The sequence below is a fragment of the Planococcus citri genome, chromosome 2 (genome assembly GCF_950023065.1).
Source record: "Planococcus citri chromosome 2, ihPlaCitr1.1, whole genome shotgun sequence".
NCBI lineage: Eukaryota > Metazoa > Arthropoda > Insecta > Hemiptera > Pseudococcidae > Planococcus > Planococcus citri.
This window is the reverse complement of record NC_088678.1, coordinates 5,367,050-5,389,358: the sequence shown is the minus strand read 5'-3', so window position 1 is coordinate 5,389,358 and position 22,309 is coordinate 5,367,050. Positions and strand designations below refer to the sequence as shown.

The following is a 22,309-nucleotide window of genomic DNA, read 5'->3' as shown; positions in this document are numbered from 1 at the left end:
CAATTACAGCTCCATCGATTTTCGACTAAAATTAAAATAATGATGTTTTCAAAATTCTGGGACATGTCGTGATCAGATCTATCCTGCTCTTTCAGAGCTCAGAAATTCGCTAACCCAATACACACTTATGTATTTTGAGTGACTGAATTACCAAGAATAAATATTCGCGTCAAATGGTCTAAACCCACCCAGTATAATTGAGGAGCACAGGGAAAGAACGATGTAACTTGATTTTTTTCAATTTTTTTTTTTTTAGTGAAATTTTGTTTATTGAGGAATACTCTTTCATGTAGTGTACGTAGTTTATCTTGAAAGTATTTTTATCGGCACTATTTTGCTCAAAAAACAAAAAATTGTAAGAGATGAAAAATCGAAAGTTTGAGGTGAAAAAAAATTATAACATAAATTTTTCATTTTTTTTTCTCGGTGGTATTTTATTTATTGAGCTAAGCACTTTCACCCAATGTTTATGAAAAATGCACATTTGTTCTATTTCACTCAGAATAACGACTTGAAAATTGCACAAAAAACAAATACAGGGAAAGAACGACATAACCTGGCTGTTTACAGGGAAAGAACGACGTAAGTGGGCCGCGTACAGGGAAAGAACGATGTAAGTAAGTGGTTTTCGGAGCAAAACGTTGCTTGCGTGTTAGTTTAAAAATGCTCTCATTGTATTCTGATGACTCGTGAATGATATTTTCATGCTCAGAATTGTTCTAATAGACTTTAAAAATATATCTGAAACAAAACTCACGCCAAATAATAATTATTTTCAAACTGAGAAACATTTCAATCTTTAAAATGCTCTCCTGTAAAATTTGCAAAATACCACTTACATCGTTCTTTCCCTGTGCTCTTCAATTATCAACTACTCGAAAAAAATAAAACTAAACGTACTAGAGAATAATACCTACCAAATCAATATTTATTCATGCAATCATAAAAATACGAATATGTTCAAGAGGGAGGGAGGGGAGATGGACAGCCTGATTCTCTCACAAACGTCTCAAGTCATTCCTTACCTAGCTATTTGGGGAAGCTCCAGGGATAACACAAAATCAAAACTCCTCAAAAAAAGACTCGACAATTTACTCTAAGTATCGTAAGAGTGGCTCGTGCTTATTTTTTCAACAAAAAAAAAAAAAAAAAATAATGAACCTGAAAAAACGAAAAACAAAAAAGTTACAAGACACGAGCAAAATAATTTCAATGTAGAAAAAAAATCACAAAAAAAACAGAAATTTCTGTAAAAAAAAAAAAAAAAAACAAAAGATAGAAAATGAAATAATAAACATTTTAATTAAAATCTACAATAATAATGAAACTCGACTGAGACTTTCACATTTTCAGCAGAAAGCAAGACTTTTTGGGCAATATTACTGGCAAAAAAAAAGATACATACATTTTCCAGACTTTTGACAAAAAAAAATGAGACCATTTCGCAACTTCTTGGCAATAAAGCAAGACTTTTTTGGAAATTTTCAACACATAAGTAAAAATTGTTGACGTATTGTGGCAATAAAACGCTCGTATTTTGACAATTTCACAAAAAAAAGGAGCTTTTTTGAGAATTTTTGCCAAAAAAGCGAAACATTGAAATAATTTTTGGAACAAAATGAAACTTTTTAGAAATTTTTAGCAAAAAAGATGAAACTTTTTGACAATTATTGGCATTTTCAGGTCAAAAAAACAACTTTTTTCAGCAATTTGGTAAAACACGAGAATAGTAAATTTTTTTTTTAAATCAACTTTTTTGCAATTCTTGAAAAAAACGACACTTTTTTGGCTATTTTCACAAAAAAACAAGCTTTCAAGAAGGCAAAACTTCAATAATTTTCAGCCAAAGGCAGGACTTCGTTTGGGAAAGGATAAAAAAATCAAAACTTTCGTACATAAATTAATTCAGTTGCTGTTGTCACCATCAACATTTTCACAAGTTGAGCCAAGATTTGGAAAAATTGAAATATTTTCAAAAATTCCAAAAAAAAGTAATTTTAATAACCAAGAGCCCTGAAGGGTTGAACACTGAACAGTCAAAACCCCTCAAAAATCCCATCTAGAGCATCCTTCAGACGCGCAGGTCGAATTTCAGCCTCATAGATCAAGTTTAGAAGGCTTTAATGATCCCTCAAAACCAAAAATCGTTTTCAAAAAGCCCCGAAAATCCAATTATTTCTTGTAGTTTGAAAGGAGGGATGGGGAGGGGTTGAAAATTCGAAACCCACAAAAGATACATATCTAGAAGTCTTTCCAGATGCACAAGCCCAATTTCAGCCTCCTAGGGTGATGTTGAAGGGGGGAGGGGGGATGTCACACGAGATTTTTCAAGATCAAAAAAACACAAAAAAAACTAATGCTTTTTCCTCCAAATTGTTCCAGGGAGTTGATTTTTGGATACTGTTATTCGACGATTGGGTTTCTATCGATTGACTTCTAGTTTGACGATTTTGACCTTTTTCACATCCTTTTCAACCCTTATTTCTAAGATCTGGACATTCGCGAATTTTGAGTCAAGATTATCCCTACTCAAACACCTTCAATCCAAAGCAAAACCAAGACCAAATACCAATTTTGATCAAATTGTGTTTAAATATGTACCTTCGACCAAGATGATCTTACAGTTCGGTTGAAAAAATTATCGTACATTAAACACGCATAAAATTGATGAAAATAATAGACTTCTGAGACCCTAATAGAATTTCGTGAGCCACCCCCTCCTCACCCCTCTCCTCCACTAAATCATTATAAACTGTATCAGCCTTATCTATCACTTTTTTTATTCCAGGAAAATCAGGCCAAAAAACTGAATAAAATGAGATAAAATTCCAAACTGCTACAAACCAGACGATCAAAAATAAAAAATTAAGTAAAAAGTAAAGCTATTTTTAAAAAATATATGTTTATTTTGGATTGTTAGTATATAATATGGTAATGTGTAAAAATAAACTCAACGACGTCACCAAAAAAAAAAAAACAACAAAAAAAAGATCACAATATCAAACGATGTTTCGAAAGCATATGAGACCTCAAGGAAACCTTTTGAGCGAATGTTTTGCCACAATGTGTACATTTGAATTGCTTTTCACATCCACACTCGAACTTCAGATGGATTCTAAGGGCTGATTTAGACCTATACTGACGACCACAACCATTCGTGCAAATAAACAAATTCGATAATTGTTCTGGAAAAAGAAACACGATAATGTGGATTAATGAAGATTACCAAAAAACATACGGAAAATTTTGCGATACTTTAAAATAAGCAGAAAAACAAGTTTTTATCGCGAAAATAAGCTCGAAACTCATTTGATCAGTAAAAATATTGTAATTGGTTAGGTATACAATTTTTTCCTAATTACAATTAGGTAGGTAGGTAGGTAGGTACCTAATAATATCACAACAAAAATTAATTTAAAAAATAATGATCCAAATAATTGGTAAAAATTTGATAAAAATGAATAAAATAAAAAATAAAATCCTCTAAACAAAAACTGATTAAAACATAACAATCGAGTATATCTATTTCTGGAAAACCATGAAAAAAAAACTCATTCTAGAAACATTTTATGCACGATACCAATATGAGTTTTCAAAGTACTCCTGTGAGAAAATGCTTTATCGCATTCGGAGCACTTGAATTGTTTTTCTTTGCCACATTCGTATTTCAAATGAGCGGTTAAACCTGCTTTATATTTATACTGGCGACCGCAAAAATTCGGACAGCTGAACGTTTTGAACTGGTCTAAAAAAAAGAGAGAGAAACAAACACACCAAACAAGCGAATTAAAAATTGGACTAAAAACATTCTGAAAGAAATGTTAACTAAGCAAAAATTTAGACAGATGGATGAAGAATCGATTTAATTCGAGTGGAGGGAGAGGCGGTGAAGAGAGGACAAGATCACCAGTTCAAAAAAAAATATTTACACAATTATTGATAATTATTTATGATACTTATGACTAAACATCATCACAGATGCAAGAAGAAAAACAAGTAAAAGATTAAAAATGTTGAATCTGAGATGAAAAAACATAAAATCGCAGCGATCTTACAAGAATACTGTAGGTAATCCGTTTAAATACTAGATTAAAATAAATTTACGCGCATAAGACTATTTTATGTACATCCCAAGTATGTCTTTTCAAATGACTTTTACGAAAAAACGCCGCAGGACACAATGAACACTTGAATCCTTTAGCATGACCACACTCGTAGTTCAAGTGCCTGTTGAGATCATATTTATGTTTATAGTGACAACCACAATCATTTGGACAGATGAACCTTTCGTTCAATTGCTCCTTCAATTGTTCTAGTCGTTCTGAAAAAAATGAACCAAACAATAAAAAATTACAACGATGGTTCAAATCAAATTGATTGAAAAAGAAAATACATTATTGGGATTCCAAAAATTCAAAAATGCAAGCACCCTCGATCATAAATTTAGGAGGGAGGAATGCAACCGAAAACTAAAAAATGGCCGCCTTTTTGCTATCTATTTATTTGAATATTTCCAAGTTTTTACTACAATATGGATAGTTGGATATTGGATACATACCTTCGGATAGTCTACATTCGTACTTCACATGATTGACAAGTGTTGATTTATATTTATACCGTTTACCACACTTATTAGGACACTTGAGCATACCAACATTCAAGGAATCTGCAAAACAAAACAAAGAAATGGATTTTTGGATTCAAAAGAAAAATAGTAAGTACTCAAATAATAAAAAAATTTTAAAATCTCATCAGACATAATATTTGAATAGTTTCTCTCTTTCAAACTCACTAAATGAATCTTTATTAAAATGCTCTAAAGAGCTTTTGAAGATAATAAATGAAATATATGATGAAGGTGCGCTACCAAAGGACTTCAAAGCAGTCAACTTTGTACCAATACCAAAAAAAGAATAAATCGCAAAAATGCTCTGAATATAGAACCATCGCATTAATGAGCCATGCATTCAAGTTGTTACTGTTACCATCATAAATGCCAGAATAGAAAAGAAGACTGATGAGAACCTCGGTGAAACTCGATATGGCTTTGTAGCATAGAAAAGGACCAGAGATGCAATAGCCCTACTGAAAGTGATTATCCAGAGATCACTGAATGCTAACCATTTACTTTTTAGATATAGTTCATCGGTTGGTCAAGGTTTGGCTTCTGCGCATATGCACAGGATTGACGTCATAACAGAGCTGGCGCATGCGCAGATTGTAACCCTTGACTTAACATGTTTAAGAAAATGGCTATAAGTTTGGCTTGTGGGCCACTAGCGGTCCATATATAATAAGTCAATGATGCTAACAGGGAAATAATTGCATGTTTTATCAATTATGAAAAGGCATTTAATCGTGTTAACCATGAGAGGATGTTAGAGATCCTGAAGAAGTACAACGTTGATGACACAGACCTGCAAATAATAAGGAATCTGTATTGCCTGCACAACAATTGTCAACGTCGACATTTACATCGACTACGTTTTTTTTCAACATAATGATGGAAAAGTGATCAATTAATTATTTAGTAGGAATCTTCTATCCGTACAAAAGCCAGGTACATGAAAATTTTCGAAATTTTCTCATTATTTCTGATACCTTGACATGCCATCTCAACATGTAGATGTAAAATTTGACGCTCAAAATTTACATCTACAACTATGTCGACCAATTTTTCAGTATTAAGATTTCTGTTTTAGTGTTTAAAAGTTTAGTAAACATTCAAAAATATGATCTTATTCAATCAGGAAACCAAATTTTTTAGGGCATTGCCCGTACAACAACAATAAATTGTCGACGTTGACATTTACATCGACTACGCTTTTTTCCAACATAATAATGGAAAAGTGAACAATAAGTTATTTAATAGGAATCTTCTGTCCGTAAAAAAGCCAGGTTAATGAAAATTTTCGAAATTTTCTCATTATTTCTGATACCTCGACATGCAATGTCGACGTGTTGATGTAAAATCCGATGCTCGAAATTCACATCTACAACTATGTCGACCAATTTTTCAGTATTAAAATTTCTGTTTTAGTGTTTAAAAGCTCAGTTAACGTTTGAAAAGATGATCTTTGTTTGAAGGGAGAAAATTTTTTTAATGGCCTTGATAAAATTATTCACTTTTCCATAGTTTGGAGTTGTCGATGTTATGTCAATGTGAAAGTCGATTGTCCACAAATACATCGACCCTAACATCGACCAAATTTTCAAAGATTTCTCAAATTTGAAAAATTAAGTTGATAATGTGCATGTATTTGTTGATGTCAAATTTCACATCAACATTAACATCGACAATATGTCGTCGACATGAAAAATAATTTATTAGTTTAGTACTCTTAGATAACCTATTGCACCTTTCAGTATAAAGAGTTCAATGTTCAACTATACTGAATATGGACTTTCTGTCTGAACTTCTCAGAGGGGGCCTCCGTGTCGATGCTGCTTTCACTGTCAGCATGAGCAATGGCCACATAAATGTGTAAAAGAAAATGATTTTTGGAAAAAATTTCAATTTTGAAACTAAAATTTAACAATTTTGCCTAGCTGGAGGTCGAAGTAAATTTCGATGCCAATGTTGTATTTGGACTAACATCCTTTATGCTGGTTTTGCCTCCATCACGTTGATTAGGTTCTCATGAAATTTATTTTTGAGCTTCCACTAGTAGTTTCCCACTTGCTTTCTAGTGGCATCTACACAAGCTCCTTAGAGCTAGCTGTAAAGTGGTGAAAATCAACATCAGAACACGAGAAATTAAAAGTGTAAATCAATTCAGACACCTCGGAGCGCTGATAAATAATGATGGTAGAGATCAAATCAAGGATTGGAATGGCAAAAAGCACGTTTAATAAGTAATCTCATCAGTGTGCTTGGAAATTGAACAATGAATCTAAATCAGAGGAATATGCGATGCTACATATAGACCATTCTGAAGTACTCCTATAAAACATGGACCATGAGTGGGGAATGTGGCAATAAAATATCTGCTTTTGAGATGTGGCGCTACAGAAGGCTACTGAAGATCTCATGGAAGGACTTCCATCACCAACACAGAACTAATAGCAAGAATACAAGAATAGTGGAAGAAAGGAAAGTGAAAGTATGTACTACAGGGGGGGTGGGAAAATGAAGTATATTGCACTCAAAATACACAAAAATGGTATGTATTTTCATGCTAGTGGTGTAGTGGTACATCAGAAAATTCAAGGAAAAATGACAAGAGGGAGAAGACTATCAGAGCTACTGACAACAAACTCACCATGTAACTCTCCCTGCAAAACCCCAAAAGAAACTATCAAATATACTAGAAACCGATTGACATAAACAGATATGTAGAATCAGATATACGCTATCTCCTGTAGAGGAGCTGCGACCATGACAACGACGACGACATCACATACCTCTAGAATGTTCTTCTTGATCGGATTCTTCTTCAAGTCCAGATTCTTCTTGTCCACATTCGTATTTTAAATGACTCTCGAGGCCTGCCTTATACTTATACTTTCTACCACAATTATTTGGACAATCAAACATATCGAGCAAGGGATCTGCAAAACAGAAAACTATGAATTTTCACGCTGACAATATTTTAAAAAAAATAATGTATCAGGGCAGCTCTTTCAGTTCTGAAGAATGATTGAATGTGCAGAAGGCATTTTTTTTGGCACAGAATTCGATTTCCCACAAAAAGAGATCTTTTACATTATTTAATCCATCTTTAAAACTGATGAAGGAACTGAACTGATTTGAAAAAGAAAAGAAAAAGGATGTGATTTTTCTTCCATTTGTTTTTTTTTCAAATTAGTTCAGCTCTTCCAATTTTGAATAAGTATACCTTAAATGTGTAGGAAATCTTTTTCAAACGAAATTTAATTCTCCACAAAAAAGTTCTTTGGCACATTTCAAAGGTGGTCTCACAAGAAATGGTCTTCCTACACTGAATACATACATACCTCCTTGTGTTTCCTTAGTTCTTCCACATTCGTACTTTAAATGACTCTTAAGTCCTATCTTAAATTTATATTTCCTGCCGCACTTATTCGGGCAATCAAATAGGTCAATCAATAAATCTGAAAAGCCAAAAAAAAAACAACAAATTATGAATTTTTCAGATTGAAAACAAAATCATCCCACAAAAGCAAACAGACAAAAGTTCAATCAAATTATTTATAAATTGTGAATTGTTTTTCAAAGGGTAATCAAACCTGCTATTTCGATGAGTGCTGAGTCCTGTGTACAAATACTCATATTTGATTATGATTACATGAATTTGTACTGAATATGTCATCCGAAAAATATCAAATAATTCGCCTGCTGTTACAGCAACCCGATTAGCACTAAAGTAAACAATTAGTTTGCTGGCTTTGGAAATTGAAGGGGCTAGGATATTGATTTTCTGTAAGGTTTCGTAACTGCTTCTGAAATATTAGTGGTCTTTTTCAATTTATTTTAAAATTCAATGAAGTAAGATTGATTGAAATTTTCATTATAGAGCTTCGAAATGAGAGCAAAATTGGTCTTTTTCAATTAAAACCTTTGTAGAAATTTCAACTTCCCACAAAAAATTTACGTTCATATTTGGCTCATGTCTGAAATCAAAGTTACCAGAACAAGTTGAAAATCATCATCAATCGTAGTTTTTCCAATTTTTCTCCAAAGGCTGAAATTTAAAATCACTTTTTTATGCTCGTAAAATTCTGGAACATCATAATCAGATTACATTCGAGGAATTATACAACCTTGAAAAATTGATAAAAAATATCCCCTGACTCTCCCCTTCAATTTATGGCACCAGCAATCCAACATAATACACCTTGCAAATTTTGGATGACCGAACATCCAGGAAAAAATCCATCACCGAGAAAAAAACTTGATTAAATTATTGAAAAATTCAAATAAAAAAACTTTATTTACCGTAAAACATTTTTTTAAAAAAAACTTAATAAATTCAAAACAGTTAAAAAACTATTAAAACTATTACAAAAATAAAACGGTAAGTAAGTTCGATTTTTTTAAAACATTAAATAATTATTTTTTTATGCACGAGACCAATATGAGTTTTCAACGAACTTCTGTGACGAAAATATTTATGACATTCGATACATTTGAGCCGCTTTTTGTCTCCGCATTCGTACTTGAGGTGTCTTTCCAGAGCCCATTTATACTTATAATGACGACCACAGGAATCAGCATTTGGACAAACAAAAACTACAAATTGACCTAAAAAAACGTGAGGGAAAAAATTCGTTAGACAAAAATACTCGTTAGTCGAACAACATGATTGTAACAAAAGAACATTCACAATGACCAACATGCTTTCTTAACAACTATACCTTTGCTTAATAAGGTACAATTTCCTACTTATAGGTTTACTCTCGTACATACGATCATCGATCAAGCTGAAATACACGAGGATAGTTCACTACTGCTGAGGCAATTGTCGATGAATACCGATGAGATGAGACTTTAGACTACTCTTGTGGACGAATGTTTTGGCACATAGATTACATCTGAATTGGCTTTCGCATCCACATTCGTACTTCAAGTGTTTACGAAGGCTTCTTTTATGCTTATACTGACGACCACAATTATTCGGGCATACGAATATGTTAATTGGTTTATCTAAAAATAAGAAAAACAATGCCAATAGTGATTTTACTCGTAAAAACGGATGCCTGAAACGTATTTGGTGCTATTTAGATATAAAACTTTGGACACTCGATTAAAATGAAAAAAAAAAAACAAAAAAAATACAACTGAAAAGGAAATGTTTTGAACTGGTCCTCTCGCCTCTCCAATTTGAATCAGACCAAGCCAGATCCAAAGATCATGTCCTAACAGAATTTCAAAACTTGAAGTCTATTTTTAGATTTTATTGGGCGAATTTTTGGAAATTTAAAAAATCCAAAAAATCTGTTTCAAGGACGATTTTTTAACTTTATCATGAAACATAACAGCAAAATGAATCCATGAGAAAAATTCCTTTAGTTCAACTAGTTTTGGGAAATTCTGGAACCTCTAGCAATTTATCAATGTTCTCTAGAAATTTCAAATTGCTCTAGAAGGGCCAAAAATGAACTTCGAAGCCAATAACTTTAATCGATGCTCATTGGAAACCCTTGCTCACCGAAAAATTCCAAGTTTCGAGATGGAAGCTCTGAATAGAGGGGGAGCACCCCACCCCCAATTTTGAGCAAAACATTCAAAAGAAATCTGGGGCATGTGATATATCGAATTGTATGTTTTTAGCAACGCTAAACACGAATATGACGTTAGATTTTTGATTGGACCTTATGCACGGCCCCCAGCACCTCCCCAGATGAGGTAAAAGTTCAAAATCGTTTTTTTTTTCGTGCGACACATCAAATAGTATGTTTTTGGTGACGCTGAACACAAATATGACGTCAGATTTTCGATTGGACCCCATCCACGAGCTCCAACCAATTTTTTGAACTTTTACCAATTGAGGGAGATTTTGGGAGCCATTTGTGAGGTCAATTTGAAAAACCAAGGCTATATTCGTGTTCAGCGATATTGAAGCCATTTCTTTTAGGTTACCCCCCCCCTTGGGGAGGTGCTGGGGGCCATGGATGTGTTCAATCGAAAATCTGACGTCATATTCGTATTCAGCGTCACAAAAAACATACTACTTGATGTGTCGCACGAAAAAACTCTATTTTGAACTTTTACCCTATTTGGGGAGGAGCTGGGGGCCGTGCATGGGGTCCAATCAAAAATCTAACGTCATATTCGTGTTTAGCGTTGCTAAAAACATACAATTCGATATATCACATGCCCCAGATTTTTTTTTTGAATGTTTTGCTCAAAATTGGGGGTGGGGGTGGGGTGCTCCCCCTTCATTAAGAGATCCCATCTCGAAACTTAAATATTTCAAAAAAGCATCAGAAAGTACATCTATGGAAATTTTTTCAGAATTTTAAATGGTAGCTCCCACTTACAGCGCCATTTTAAAATTTGAACTTTCAATTTAAAAGTTCAACTTTCAGATTTTGAAAATTTCAAAATGCTTAAAAAGTTCAAAATTCAATACCCTTTCGAACTGTGAAATCAGTTTTGATCAAAGTATCACAGTTTTGGAGGAATGCGCTGCTGAAGTTGAGTACCTCGAGACAATGTGAGAATAATGGAAGCCCCCCACCTGCCCCCTGAGGGGACTGGGACCAAACTGATTGCGGATTTCTTAGTTTCAAAATTACTCTTCAGACAGTTTAATTTTCGAGAATTTTCAAAATTTCTTCAAAAACTCAAAAGAGATTTTTTTGACCTCTTCAAAACGATTTTAAATTTCCGACGAAAATTTGAAAAATTGCTGGAAGCTTCGAAATAGCTCAAAACTGATGTGTGAGAGTTGAATAATTATCAAACAAATTATTTATATTGGTTCATTTTGCTTAAAAAAATTTTAATTTCATGAAAAAGGTAAAAAATCACCATAAAACATTTTTTTTTTCAAACATTGACTTTCAAAAATCCTTCAAAAATTCAAACTTGAACTTTGGGATCTGAAATTTTGGTTACGAATGTTTCAGAACATGTTCCTTTGATCAAGCTTCGTTTGGTTCACACCAGAGTGTGCCATTTTCTCCTAAAAGAATAGAAAAATTTCAAAAAAATTGAAAATAGAAAAACCTCGACAAAAAATAAATTGGTATATTTCGCTTCGAAAAATATTACAAACTGAAAAACTTGTATTCTCAAAAATCGAGAAAAAAATCACAAATAAATTACACCTGCTTTTAGGAAAAAAATCATTATTGATACTCGTGTAAAAATTTTCTATGAATTTCGAGACAATGCCTTGACATGGAACTTCGATGAACAAACGTTTTATGACACTGGGGACACTCGAACTGTTTCACATTTCCACAGTCTGTTTTCAAATGCGTCTGAAGTCCTGATTTATACTTGTACCGGCGACCACAAGCTTTCGGACAAACAAACGGTTCAGGTAGTTGCCCTGAAAAAAATGAAACACGTATTTCGTTAATTACAAATGAAAATAAAAATTGCATTTGGGGGAAAAAATAAATCAGTCATTAAATTATGAAGATTGCACTTTTAAAAAAGAATCAAAATTGAGAAACAATTACGTAAAGTAAACAAATATTCCAACAACGCTACCTATTTGAAAATATTCATTTCAACACGACTTTATGAATATTGATGACATGAGACTTCAAATGACTTCTGTGAGTGAAGGCTTTGCCACAACTCGTGCATTTGAATTGCTTTTCACGTCCACATTCGTATCTCAGATGCGCTTGCAGTCCGTGTTTATATTTATACTGACGACCGCAATTATTCGGACACGTGAATAAATGTTTTAACCGTTCTAGAAAAAAAAAACCACAAACACATCGATTGTAAAAATTTACCAAAAACATAAAAACAAAAATAAATATAAAACCAGGGAGACCTCAGGTGTGATAATGCCAAGCACAAAAAAAATAACCAACTACAAAATATCAATTTAAAAAAATATATTTCTTCTCAAAAATACAAAATCGAATAAACAAAAAAGTAAAAACATAAGTAGGGATAAGGAATAATTTGTTTAATGACCTATGAAAAAAAAAAAAAACTCAAAGGGATAACTTTTTATGCTTCATGATAATATGTCTTCTAAAATTACCCTTCTGAAAAAAATCCATATCACATTCATCACATTTAAACTGTTTCTCTCGTCTACACTCGTACTTCAAATGATTCGCTAGGCTGGTAGCACGTTTATACTGACGACCGCACATATTTGGGCACTCGAACGAAGTCAAAACTAATTGCTCTACAAAAATATCGAAAACACAAAGAAAATGGTATAAAGCTTATTACCTATAAGACACGAGAGTTACAAGTACAACACAATATATCTACCAAAAAAAAACATAAACATAAAGCTGAAGCCAAACAAGAAGTTTTCCAAGGGATGTATTTCGTTTCAAAACAACGCATGCACGTGAAAAAAATAAATACAAAACCTTTCATTGGAACTTGAAAACGAATGATGAACAGGAGAGAATACTGAACTGAATGCTGCAATTTTATTTTATTTTATTTTTTGTTTTTATTTGAAAATATTCATTTGAACACAACTTTATTAGGGCACTATAACTTAATGAATATTGATGACATGAGACTTCAAATGACTTCTATGGGTAAAGGCTTTGCCACAATTCGTGCATTTGAATTGCTTCTCATGTCCACATTCGTACCTCAGATGAGCATGCAGTCCTTGTTTATATTTATACTGACGACCGCAATTATTTGGACACGTGAATAAATTTTTTAATCGTTCTAGAAAAAAAATAAACACATCGATTGTAAAAATTCACCAAAAACGAAAAAAAGAATAAAAATAGATATAAAAATAAAGGAGACAGATTTGATTGCACCCCCCCCTCCCTTCCACCGATCCTCCGGGACAACTTTTTTCTTGAAGGGGACATCCTAAGAAACATGTTAGAGCAAACTTGCCCCAAAAAAAGTTGGTCTTACTTACAAAATGGCGGCCATTTTGATTGACAGGTCAGCCGAAATCGCAGATTTTCCGTTTCAACATAGGGCTTGCACGAAATTTTTCAAACTTTACAAAGGTAGATCGAAAGTTCATGCAAAAATTTATCACCTGTCAAAATTTCAAGTGCTAAAGTGCGTTTTTTGATTTTTGGTTAATTTTTGAAAATCGGATTTAGGCCAAAAATGAGGGAAAAAATCAAAATTTCACCAAATGGACCAAGAAAGCTGAAATTTGGGATATACCCTATTCTCGACAAGCCAAATCGATTGGAAACGGTTTCAACCCCGTTTTGAGCAATTCTGGAGCCTCCAGCAGATATTTGAAACTCGAAATATCCACAAAATTCCATCAAATTGGAGTTGTAAAGCTGAAATTTATTCTAAAAACTAATTTCAATACGCTACGAAGTACTGCAGGTGAATTTAAAAGTCCTTTTGGAGCCTCCAGCGACTTTTTTGAAAATTCCTAAAGCCTCCAGCAGATTTTTGAAACTTTAAATTTTCACAAAATTTCATTAAATGTAGATGGAAAGCTGAAATTTACTCTACACTCCAATTTTAACACCCTCTGAAGACGACTTCAGGTGGGCTCAAGTCATTTTAGAGCCTCCAGCGACATTTTTGAAAATTACTGGAGCCTCCAGTTCCCCTAAAATTTCATCAAACTGAGATGGAGAGTCGAAACTCATCCTGCAAACTAATTTTAACACCCTCTGAAGACGACTTCAGGTGGGTTCAAGTCATTTTAGAGTCTCCAGCGACATTTTTGAAAATTACTGGAGCCTCCAGTTCCCCCAAAATTTCATCAAACTGAGATGGAGAGTCGAAACTCATTCTGCAAACCAATTTTAACACCCTCTGAAGACGACTTCAGATGGGTTCAAGTCATTTTAGAGCCACCAGCGACTTATTTAAAAATTACTGGAGCCTCCAGCAGATTTTTGAAATTTTAAATTTTCACACAATTTCATTAAATGGAGATGGAGAGTCGAATTCATTGTGCAAACTAATTTTAACACCATCTGAAGACGACTTCAGGTGGGTTCAAGTCATTTTAGAGCCTCCAGCGACTTTTTTGAAAATTACTGGAGCCTCCAGTAGATTTTTGAAACTTGAAATTTCCCCAACATTAATTTATCAAATGGAGTTGGCAAGCTGAAATTTACTTCGCAGGCTACATGGTGGTTTCAAATGTTTTTGAAGCTTCCAGCTACTTTTAGGAAATTTCAATTTTCCAATAAAACGCCATAAAACCTTTCGAAAAGTCGCTGGAGGCTCCAAAACGACTTCAAATCCACCAGCAGTCAACTTCGTAGTGTATTGAAATTAGTTTGCAGAATGAGATTCGACTCTCCATCTCAGTTTGATGAAATTTTGGGGAAATTTCAAGCTTCAAAAATCTACTGGAGGCTCCAGTAATTTTCAAAAATGACGCTGGAGGCTCTAAAATGACTTGAACCCACCTGAAGTCGTCTTCAGAGGGTATTAAAATTGGAGTGTAGAGTAAATTTCAGCTTTCCATCTACATTTAATGAAATTTTGTGAAAATTTAAAGTTTCAAAAATCTCCTGGAGGCTTCAGGAATTTTCAAAAAAGTCGCTGTAGGCTCCAAAACGACTTTTAAATTCACCTGAAGTACTTCGTAGCGTATTGAAATTAGTTTGTAGAATAAATTTCAGCTTTACAACTCCAATTTGATGGCATTTTGTGGACATTTCGAGTTTCAAAAATCTGCTGGAGGCTCCAGAACGGTTCAAAACGGGGTTGAAACCGTTTCCAATCCATTTGGCATGTCGAGAATAGGGTATATCCCAAATTTCAGCTTTCTTGGTCAATTTGGTAAAATTTTGATTTTTTTCCCTCATTTTGGCCTAAATTGGATTTTCAAAAATTCACCAAAAATCGAAAAACGCACTTTAGCACTTGAAATTTTGACAGGTGATGAATTTTTGTATGATCTTTCGATCTACCTTTGTGAAGTTTGAAAAATTTCGTGTAAGTACTATGTTGAAACGCAAAATCTGCGATTTCGGCTGACCTGTCAATCAAAATGGCCGCCATTTTGTAAGTAAAGCCAATTTTTTTTGGGCATTTTTGCTTCAAAATGTTCCTTAGGATGTCCCCTTTAAGAAAAAAGTTGTCCCGGAGCCCGGAGGATCGGCGGAGGGGGGGTGTGCGCGCAATTACTCCTATTGTCATATGCCGGACTATAAGCATGAAAAAATTAACTAACTACAAAATATGAATCAATCAATAAATAAAAATTTATTTCTCTTCAAACAGTAAGACACGTAAAAATAATACAAAATCGAATAAACAAGAATTTCGAAAAACATAAATAAGTAACGAATAATTTTTCGAATCACCTGTGAAAAAAAAAAACTCAAACGGATATATGTTTATGCTTCGCGCGAATATGTCTTTTCAAGTGACCCTTCTGATGGAACTCCCTTCCACATTCGGAACATTTAAACTGTTTCGGTTTCCCACACTCGTACTTCATGTGCTTCGTTAAACTGGTAGCATGCATATACAGACGACCGCACATATTTGGGCACCCGAACGTAGTGTGAATTATTTCCTCTGGTATCAACACATCTAATTTACCAAAAACAAAAAAAAGAATAAAATTAAAAATAAGGGAGACAGATTTCATAATGCAAAGCATGAAAAAAATTAACCAACTACAAAATATGTACCAATCAATTTTTTTTAAAAATTTATTTCTCTTCAAACTAAGACAGGTAAAAAAAAAATACAAAATCGAATACAAAACTAAAATGCGAAAAATATAATTAAGTAACGAATAATTTTTTTAAACGACCTATGAAAAAAAAACTAGATAGGATAAATTTTTATGCTTCGCGAGAATATGTCTTTTCAATTGACCCTTCTGATGAAAATCCTTATCACATTCGCAACATTTAAACTGTTTCTCTCGTCCACACTCGTACTTCAAATGCGTGTGAATACTTCGTTTATTTTTATACCGACGACCGCACATATTTGGGCACCCGAACGTAGTGAAACTCAATTGCTCTATAAAAATATAAAAAACACAAGGAGAATGATAATGAAGCATATTATAAAACCCGAGAATTATAGAATAAAAAAACTGAAAAAAAAAATTTAAAAATGAGATACAATACATATCCAAAAAAAACAAAAACAAAAACATGAAACTCTTCTTATATGTAGGTATTTCTATTCAAAACAACGCATGTAAAAAAATACATACTAAACCGAATAAACAAAAATGGAAAACATAAGTGAAGTAGGTATAGGTCGAACGAATACCTTTTTTTTTAATGACCTACCTACGAAAAAAAAACTCAACGAGGTAACTTTAAATGCTTCATGATAATATGTTTTTTCATATTATCCTTCTGAAAAAAATCCTTATCACATTCAGAACATTTAAACTGTTTCTCTTGCCCACAATAGTACTTCAAATGCCTGTATACGCTGCTAGCATTTTTATACCGACGACCGCACATATTTGGGCACCCGATCGTGGTGACGCCCAATTGCTCTATAAAAATATCAAAAACAGAAGGAACATGATATGAAGCATATTGTAAAACCTGAGAATTACCGAACAAAAAAATCGAAAAAAAATGAAACACAATACTACATACACACAACAAAACACACAAACATAAGGACAAACAAGACAATTTTCTAACTAAGGTGTCATTCCATGTCAACTCCACCAAAAAAATGCGATTTTAAAAGTCATGTCTTTTGATTTCGCTCAATGTCTACCAACCCAATAAGTAAGAAACCCGCAATCAGTTTGGTTCCAGCCCCCAGTGGAGGCAGGTGGGGTGGGGGGGCTTCAATTATTTTCACATTGCCTCGAGGTACTTTGACAGTGCATTACTCCAAAGCTACATCGGAAGCTGAAGAGTGCTCCCCCCAGGGGGGGCAAGTGTCTGGAACAAGGGTTATACCACCGGGACTGTATGAGAACAGCCACACGTTGGAAGATGACAACTTGAAACTTCTAGTGGTGAGGTCATTCTTTGATCATACAAAAAAGCCAACTCTTAAGGACAATCCGATCAGCCCCCAGTCCATTCTGGGAAGTACTTTGCTGATATCAAATACAAAAATGTGGTATGTAGGATAGTTGATAGGGCCATGGACCAGCTAGTTGTATCCAACCCCAAAAATCTAACATCATATTCGAGTTCAGTGTTAGCAAAAACATACTACACACTTCATGGGTTGCACAAACAAAACACGCTTTTAATCTTTTACCCCATTGGGACCCTGCAAGGGCACAGGTTGTTGTCGCTAGAGGTAGTCTCTAGGTAGTAACTCGGATCATGAAGAGGAGCCAGTCCCCAAGGACAGATGAGAAGGTGAAGACAACACCAGGGGTATTCTGTGCGTCCACATCGTGCAGGGTGGTAACATATTGCTGTTAGATGGACTCGGAATCAATAAACATAGCCAAAGCAGAATTCTCCAGTTGGTGGAGTGATGGGGAGGAGTGGCAAGCCAAAGGCCAAACCTGTACATAAATACGGATTACAAACAAGAATGCATAAGAGCTGCAGAACACTAAAAACTCACTTGTTCCAGCCCTAGGGAAGTGCAAGAGCTTCAGAGTGAGAAGGTGAATACCATTGCCTAAAAACTGGCAAATTTGGCTAAGGCAGTAAACCCCAAACAGAAAATCATGGTGGAAGGCAATGGGAAACCACCACCATTTCATCTCCCAAGAATTATATGGACATCAATTTAGCAATGGCCCTAAGTCTCCACCATCAGGCTGATCCTCATCTGCCAAGGCAGCTGGATAGGGTGCAAAGAATATGCGGAGTCAAAACAAAGTGGAACAATATCAACGTCTCAAGCTGGAATGTGAGAACTTTGTATAAAATTGGAAAACTCACTAATGTTATTACAGAAGCCAGGAGATTACAAATTGACACATTAGGAATAACCCATACAACAATGACCATGCTAATTTCAATGTGAATGTCGACCCATCCACATCTGTCACTTTTGGATGCCACATGTCGATGTGAATTTCAACCCTGTGTCGAGCTAATTGTCCATGTAATTGTCAACTGATGTTGATCTGCATTCATGTTGACAATTGGTTTGCCACTGGGTCGAAATTCACATCAACATGTGGCATCCAAAAGTGACGGATGTGGATGGATCAACATTCACATCAACATTTATGTCGACCTCCTGCTTCATAAAATTATAAAATTTGAGTTTAAAAATTTTTAATTTTTTTTTCAAAAATGATTTCCTCTGATGTGGCTATTGCTTGTGCTGAAAACAGCATCAATGCAAAGTTGACTTCCGAAGAAGTACAGACAAAAAGTCTGTATAATCAAAAAGTTGAACAGAAATTCCTTATATCAAAGATGGTGCAAAACTTTATCTAAGAGTACTAAACTAATCCATTTTCATTGTCGACATGTCGATGTTAATGTAGATGTGAAATTCGACATCAACAAATACATCCACAATATCAACATCATATTATCATCTACAACTCCAAACTATGGAAAAGTAAATAATTTCATCAATGCCCTAAAAAATTTGTTTTGCTCATTGAACAAGATCATATTTTTGAATGTTTATCAAACTTTTAAACACTGAAACTGAAATTTTAATTCTGAAAAATTGGTCGACATAGTTGTAGATGTAAATTTCGAGCATCAAATTTTACATCCACATGTTGAGATGCCACATCAAGGTATCAGAAATAATGAGAAAATTTCAAAAATTTTCATTTACCTGGCTTTTGTACAGACAGAAGATTTGTACTAAATAATTAATTGATCACGTCTTTTCCATCATTATGTTGGAAAAAAATGTAGTTGATGTAAATGTCGATGTCGACAATTGTTGTGGGGAAGCGAGATCTGATGGACTGGAAATGGTAGAAACCGGGCAGATGGACATTATGAAATGAGTTAAGCTGGGAAAGACACTCACAAACAAGGTGTGGGTATAATAATACATACCAGAATCAGCGATAAAATCAGTGCTATAATTCCAAAATCATAGAGGATAATATTTGTGAGATAGGAGGTCAAGCCAAAACCAATCATGATAATTCAAGTTTATGAGCCAACAGCTGGAAGCAGTACAGAGGAAATCAACAACTTCTTCAATGACCTAGAAGAAGTGATGAGCTGCTTGAAAAACAATTATGTTGTGTTTCTGATGGGAGACTTCAATGCCAAAGTTGGGAATGATCATGGCAGCCAAGTTGCAGCCATTGCAGGGAGGTACACACTTTGAGAGCAAAACAAAAGAGGCTAAATGCTCGTACCCTCGTAGCACAATATTGATGCCAAAGTCGATGAAAAAAATGAGATCTCTAATCCGCCACTTGTTGACACGACATTTGTTGACACCAATGTCGATAAATGACAAGTGAGAAGTTAATATCAAAATTGACTGTCATCTCCCTTCATTTTTTGTCTCGATGAAGTCTCGACATTGGTGTCATTTTTTTGAGTCTAAAAGAAGCAAATTTTGATTGAAAAATGTGCGAAATGTGCCCAAAACTCTTTTTTTGATTCAAGTAAAATTATTCTCAAAAGTATTTCACCCTAAAAAAATTTGTTGAAAGAAAAAAAGTTGCCCTGGGTAGGGATTGAACCTAGGTTGCTATTCACTTCTGTCATGTTCTCTAACCACTAGACCATTGTCACTGTTGAGTGGAGAACTGGAGAGGCCTTAAAAGAATATTCAGTCCATCTTATTCTGGACTTAGAAAATTTTTCTTATTGTATTGTCGACTCAGACATTGACAAATGAGTCAGTAACACTTCAAAATTTCTAAAAATATTTTATTGATCTTGTAATCGACATCAACTTCCTCATCAATATTAACCAGATGGTTGATGTCAATTACTAAATCTACATAAGTATCTACTCGATGACGATATTTTGTAGATACTTTTGTAGACCCTATAATCGATATCAAAATTCAGGTCGTCTTGCTGGTGCCAAAGTCAATGACAATTACTAGATTGACAAAAGTAACAGCTATACAGGATCAAAATTTTGTAGATGCTTTTGTCAATCTTATAGTCGACATCAACTTCGGATCAACAAGACAACCTGAATTCTGATATCGATCATCGGTCTACAAAGGTATCTACAATATATCAAAATCTTGCACATGACTGTAGATACAAATGTAGACAGCAATGACGACCATCAGAATTTTCATCATATCAATTTTTAATCAATCATCTTAAACATAGTTAGATTAACCCCATTGTGGATAATGTTCAGACTTTTTTCAATCAACAATCATGTAAAAACATGTCGATACTTTTGTCAAGGCCACTGACGATCTTGTCAGTACTATGCGGGTAGAGTTTCCAGAAAGACATGGTCTAGTAATATGCAATACCTGGTTCAAACAGCATGAAAGAATATTGTACACGTGGGTCAGTCCTGGAGGTTGAGTCAGAAACCAGATAGACTACGTACTTGAAAAGAAAGCTTCAAGAACATAGTGAAGAACTGTCATACATATCATGGTGCTGACTGTAACTCTGACCACAAGCTATTGGCTGCAAAATGCCAGATTGAAAGTTCAACTTTCAACTTGGGAAAATTTCAAAATACTTGAAAAATTCAAAATGCAATGTCCTTTCGAACTGTGAAATCAGTTTTGATCAAAGTATCAAAGCTTTGGAGTAATGCGCTGCTGAAGTCGAGTACCTCCAGACAATGTGAAGATAATTGAAGCCCCCCCCACCCGATCCCTCATTGCGAGTTTCTTACTTATTGAGTGAGTAGACACTGTAAAAAAAAATTGAGCTAAATTGAAGTAAGTACATGACTCAAATACGTTGGTCGAATTGAATAACGTGTTCAAGTTTTCCAGCTTGATTTGATGAAGTTTTGAGGATATTTCAAGTTTCAAAAATCAGCTGGAGATTCCAGAACTACGCAACACGTTTTGAAACCGTTTCCAATTGATTTGGCAGAACAAAAATAGGGCATGTTCCATATTTCAGTTTTCTAGGTCAACTTGGAAAAACTTAGATTTTTTTCTCATTTTTGGCCTAAATTTGATTTTTAAAAATTCACCAAAAATCGAAAAATACATTTTAGCGTTTGAAATTTTGGCTTACGTGCTCTTTCGATCTAGCTTTGTCCAGTTCAAACAAAGTTATGCTAGAGGATCAACGAGGGGGGCAATCATTCCATTGTCATTATTCCAGACTATAAAAGGACAAAACCAGAGAAAAAAATCAGATTTTTTAAGGAGACGAATTTTGAATTAAGCTTTCTATACACCAAAAACAAAAAATCAATGTACCAATTTTTTTAAAAAATGAAAAAAAAAACAAGAGAAAAAGAAGCTCAATAAACACAATTTTATTTATTTATAAAACGAAATACCTACCTACGCAGAAAAGTATACAAAAACGGAAAACATAACGAATGATAAGTGTATACGAAACAACAAACAAAAACCATCTCAACATTCCACGAGACCAAAAAAATCGAAATCGAACGTAAGGACCCATAAACGAAATGATTCGTTATCAAGGTATAAAATGATGCACGTAAATTTTATGCGATTGCAGATTACTCTTTTGGGCAAAGCTTCTGGGGCATTGCGAACATTTGAATTGCTTTTCACGTCCACATTCGTACCTCAGATGCGCTCGCAGCCCCTGTTTATATTTATACTGACGACCGCAATTATTTGGGCAAATGAATAAATTTTTTAATTGCTCTAGAAAAAAGACACAAACAAATCGATTG

The 22,309-nt window shown here is 34.2% G+C and overlaps 1 protein-coding gene and 1 long non-coding RNA gene across 2 annotated transcripts; both read right to left on the bottom strand.

Moving 5' to 3' along the window:
• Nucleotides 1-3,979: 3,979 nt before the first annotated feature.
• LOC135833602 (zinc finger protein 578-like) lies at nt 3,980-8,251 on the bottom strand. Its single transcript, XM_065347378.1, has 5 exons — nt 8,209-8,251; nt 7,957-8,073; nt 7,405-7,551; nt 4,559-4,666; nt 3,980-4,321 (listed from the first exon to the last, which is right to left on the bottom strand). The coding sequence occupies exons 1-5, from the start codon at nt 8,249-8,251 to the stop codon at nt 4,101-4,103; spliced, it is 636 nt and encodes a 211-aa protein (XP_065203450.1). The 3' UTR covers nt 3,980-4,100.
• Nucleotides 8,252-12,489: 4,238 nt separating this feature from the next.
• On the bottom strand, nt 12,490-16,131 carry LOC135837510 (uncharacterized). Its single transcript, XR_010557200.1, has 3 exons — nt 15,904-16,131; nt 13,234-13,315; nt 12,490-12,806 (listed from the first exon to the last, which is right to left on the bottom strand). It is a non-coding gene; the product is annotated as an uncharacterized LOC135837510 (long non-coding RNA).
• Nucleotides 16,132-22,309: the final 6,178 nt, after the last annotated feature.

What these genes read in the sequence shown, in the direction of transcription:
- LOC135833602 (XM_065347378.1), bottom strand. Translation starts at nt 8,251, where the DNA reads ATGAGTATTTGTACACAGGACTCAGCACTCATCGAAATAGCAG. An exon ending in TCAAGAAGAACATTCTAGAG is followed by an intron (nt 4,667 to 7,404) that starts GTATGTGATGTC and finishes TTTGTTTTGCAG; the next exon opens with ATTCCTTGAATGTTGGTATG. An exon ending in CGAATGTAGACTATCCGAAG is followed by an intron (nt 4,322 to 4,558) that starts GTATGTATCCAA and finishes CATTTTTTTCAG; the next exon opens with AACGACTAGAACAATTGAAG.